This window comes from Priapulus caudatus, unplaced genomic scaffold (assembly GCF_000485595.1).
Source record: "Priapulus caudatus unplaced genomic scaffold, Priapulus_caudatus-5.0.1 Scaffold1015, whole genome shotgun sequence".
Taxonomy (NCBI): Eukaryota; Metazoa; Priapulida; class Priapulimorpha; order Priapulimorphida; family Priapulidae; genus Priapulus; species Priapulus caudatus.
In genome coordinates, this window is record NW_014578076.1 from 40,479 (window position 1) to 44,178 (window position 3,700).

At 45.7% G+C, this 3,700-nt stretch overlaps 1 protein-coding gene across 1 annotated transcript in view; it reads right to left on the minus strand.

Annotated features, from left to right (window-relative positions):
* Positions 1–3,700, minus strand: part of LOC106814969 — a 7,833-nt gene that overhangs the window by 144 nt on the left and 3,989 nt on the right. The window contains exons 5-9 of the mRNA XM_014819366.1: positions 3,425–3,556; positions 1,829–1,947; positions 1,501–1,615; positions 1,105–1,250; positions 476–725 (exon numbers count right to left, since the gene is read on the minus strand). Coding sequence (XP_014674852.1) covers positions 476–725; positions 1,105–1,250; positions 1,501–1,615; positions 1,829–1,947; positions 3,425–3,556 — 762 coding nt within the window. The remainder of the gene's footprint in view (positions 1–475; positions 726–1,104; positions 1,251–1,500; positions 1,616–1,828; positions 1,948–3,424; positions 3,557–3,700) is intronic.

Genomic DNA, 3,700 nt, shown 5'->3' on the forward strand with positions numbered 1-3,700 from the left:
CGAGTGCTGGCCACTACTGCCATCGCTACTGCCACCGCTACTATCACCGCTACTGCCACCGCTACTGCCACCGCTACTGCCACCGCTACTGCCACCGCTACTGCCACCTACTGCCACCGCTACTGCCACCACTGCTATCACCAGCACAACAAGATCACCCATCTAACACATCATGACACGATATAACACCACAGACGACAGGACTCAACACGATGCACCACGCCATGACATGACATACACAACATCACACCACACGACACCACACGACACTACAGGACACACCATGCCACGACACCGCACCACAGAACAAGATTACACGACGACCCATAACCTGACATGATATAAGACGACACGACATGAAATGACACACCATGCCACGCCACACCACACCACACACTACTCAACACGCCACGCCACGCCACGCCACGCCACGCCACGCCACGCCACGCCACAATACACGCGTCGCGCGTCTCACCTTAAAGATTCCGGCCTTGTGCCACGCGATCTTCTCCACGGTGTCACCAAGCAACGACACGTGATCGATGCCCAGCGATGACACACCGCGACACACCACGCCACGCCACGCCACGCCACGCCACGACACATGCGTCGCGCGTCTCACCTTAAAGATTCCGGCCTTGTGCCACGCGATCTTCTCCACGGTGTCACCAAGCAACGACACGTGATCGATGCCCAGCGACGACACGCCGCACACGACCGGCTTCCTGTCGACGCAAAACACACGAGCAGCGGTTAACACGTCGTCATGGCGATGCAGCTGCATTCGCTGCAGCCACGGCGAATGATACACGTCTCAAAAGACATGCAAAACACACAAACGCATCATCGTCACCGCGACTGCGGCCGGGATGGTAATGTCTGTATCTTCATGAGCCAAAATAAACTTTGCATTTGCGTTCGATGACGGGGAATTCATTTTTCACAATGATCGGTTCCTAATGACCGCATGCAGCAATCATGAAAAAGAGGAAGCGAGCGTGCGCGGAGGATGAGGAATCGATTTTTCATTGGATTCGGCAAAGCGAAAGGGGAGGGGGCGCATGCGCGGAGGACGGCGGGTTCCTACTCGCTACACGTTCGCACCTGACAATGTTCGTGCAGTCGTACGTTCCGCCGATGCCGCATTCCAAGATGGCGACGTCCACTTTTTGTTCGACGAATACGTAGAGAGACATCAACGTCAGGAATCGGAAATAAGCGGGCATCCCAACCTCCGGATCATGCTGGTTCTGCGCGGTGGGTAATTATCTAATTAACGTGGTCCATTAACGAGCGCGGCACGCATAGCATGCTCTCGTACACTCGATCTAAAATACTCTGAAAATAATCTAAAATAATAATCTTCTAAACTAATATAAAATACTCTGAGGAGCCTAGTTAGATTTGGTGCAAGTCTACTGTGTAAACTCTACGTTGGTCTAAGTTGCCTAAACAAGCTGGAGATGTGGGAATCTCAGAATACTGTTAGAAATTAAAAACCTTTGTGTTGATCAGCCGATTATAGACCTCAAAGAAGTAACTCGCAAACAGTTTCTTCTCGATCGGCAATCCATTGATTCGGATCCTTTCTCTGGTTTCCACTAGGTGGGGCGACCTGTTTCGACATAAAGTATTTAAACGAATGTAATTGCGAATGCACGCCCAGATGGCTACGAACAATCATGAAAAAAATATGTGAACTTTTTTCACTATCGTAACTACCCAGCTGATTAGCTCTTCTTTTTAAATGTTTTTTTTTGTTGTGGAATGAGTGAGCAACGGTGTGATTGCGTGTGATTCAATGGTCATGCAGTACATGTATACTTACGTGAACAGTCCTGTTTTATAGCCATACTGTCGAAGGATGCTCTCTGTAAATGCACACGTTGATCCCTTGCCTTTCGTTCCACTCACGTGAATAACATTAAGCTTGTCTAAGGCATCCAGCTGTCAGAGAAAAAAATGAATTTAGCTTTCCATTTGGCCTCGGAATCATAATTTTCTATTAATTATATATTCAACATTGGGAACACACAATGCAAGCGCATTCTCACCCGTCTGTAGGAGTCACTGTAGATTTATTACTATAGCTTAATACAGGGTGCTACAAACGAAAATTTTGGTGGGCAAGCGGGTTTGTCGCGCCCTGCTTAATATATTCTCGACCCGTGATAAATGTTATTGCCATTCAGTGTTATAATGAATAATCATTCACATCCTGTCTGTCTGTCTGGGGTGGGGTGTAGGGAGTCAATGGCGTAGCCAGAATTTTTTAACAAGGGGGGGCCAAAAACAGTGAACTGTGCAAAATAGTGGATAACTTAATATTTTAATGCTTCCTTCGCCTCCCTCTCCACACCCTACGCTCCCCCACCTCGCAGCTCTGCAATTTTTGTTTTGGGCGCCATGCAAAAAGGCGACATATTTGTTCATTGTTCTCTGCTCCCAAGATATGCAACTGTTCAGTGGCGGATCCAGGATTCCAAGGAGGGGGGAGTAAGACAGGTGGGGGGTTTGGGGGTCCTCCTCCTGAAAACTTTGAAAATGTAGATCGCAGGAGATGGTATTTGAGGCACTTTTGAGTACATGTACAGCCTTCAAAGTTCATTCTGATTACAACAATTCTCTTTTTAGTAGAGCAATTCTTATTACTTTCGGATCAACAGGGGGAAGGGGCGTGCCCCCTTTGCCCCCCCTAACTATGCCACTGTAGGGAGTACATTGATCAGTGTTATGATCAATAATCATTCAGATCCTTTCTGTAGACGGTCACAAGTACAGTCACCATTGACACAAATAAATTATACCAGTCAGAACATGAGCATGCAGCTATATACCTGGGCGACACAATATCGGGGTTCAGTGGGCGATGCAATATGGAAATTATGTATGAATAGTTTAGAAGCTCCTTTATTGGATATACATGCCACTCTTGAAGTTCATCACCACCAAAATTATATACGTGAAGTTTTAGTTTTGCTGAGACAACATGGCATAAAGGCTAACATTATTAGCAAAGTATTGGCCGATGGATCCACTACTGTCCCGGGGCGATCAAATCTTATTGGTTGAAGTTATATATGTCCTCTAATTATTAGGTAAATATAGAAAAAGAAAAGATCAACAATGAAATAGACACCAAAGAATTTGGATATTCATTATGATGTAGTTTCGTCACACAAAAGCCTATGAAAGGAACAAATTTTAATAGTCTGGAAGTCATACATTTTGGAAGAAGTACAACCAGTAAGGATATATATATGACTGATATAAATGTGTGACGAACAAACCAAACAGATCTAAATACATATGTTCAGTGGCGACACAGCCACACACCACAGCTTCCCGGTTAATTAAGAATCATTCTCCGGCGACGTAAGCATACAGTGTATGATTATCCCATTGGCTAAAATTTACTACCAACCGTGATGCCAGCTCTCTGTGCAAACGTGATCATGTCTGGAATGTTACGCTGAACATCACGACCGCCTTCCTTGCGTATTCTAGCCAGCGTTTCGGCATTTGTCTGCAGCGAGTTTAAACAGCGTATTGCATCCTGTGAAGTAGAAAGTTACGTACATTACTTGTAATTGACAATAATTATTGCTATCATGCGGTGCACTAGCTGGATTGAAACTGAACTTGAAATATCCCCCTAAACTAGGTGACAATGTTTGATATATATGGCACTTTCCCAATG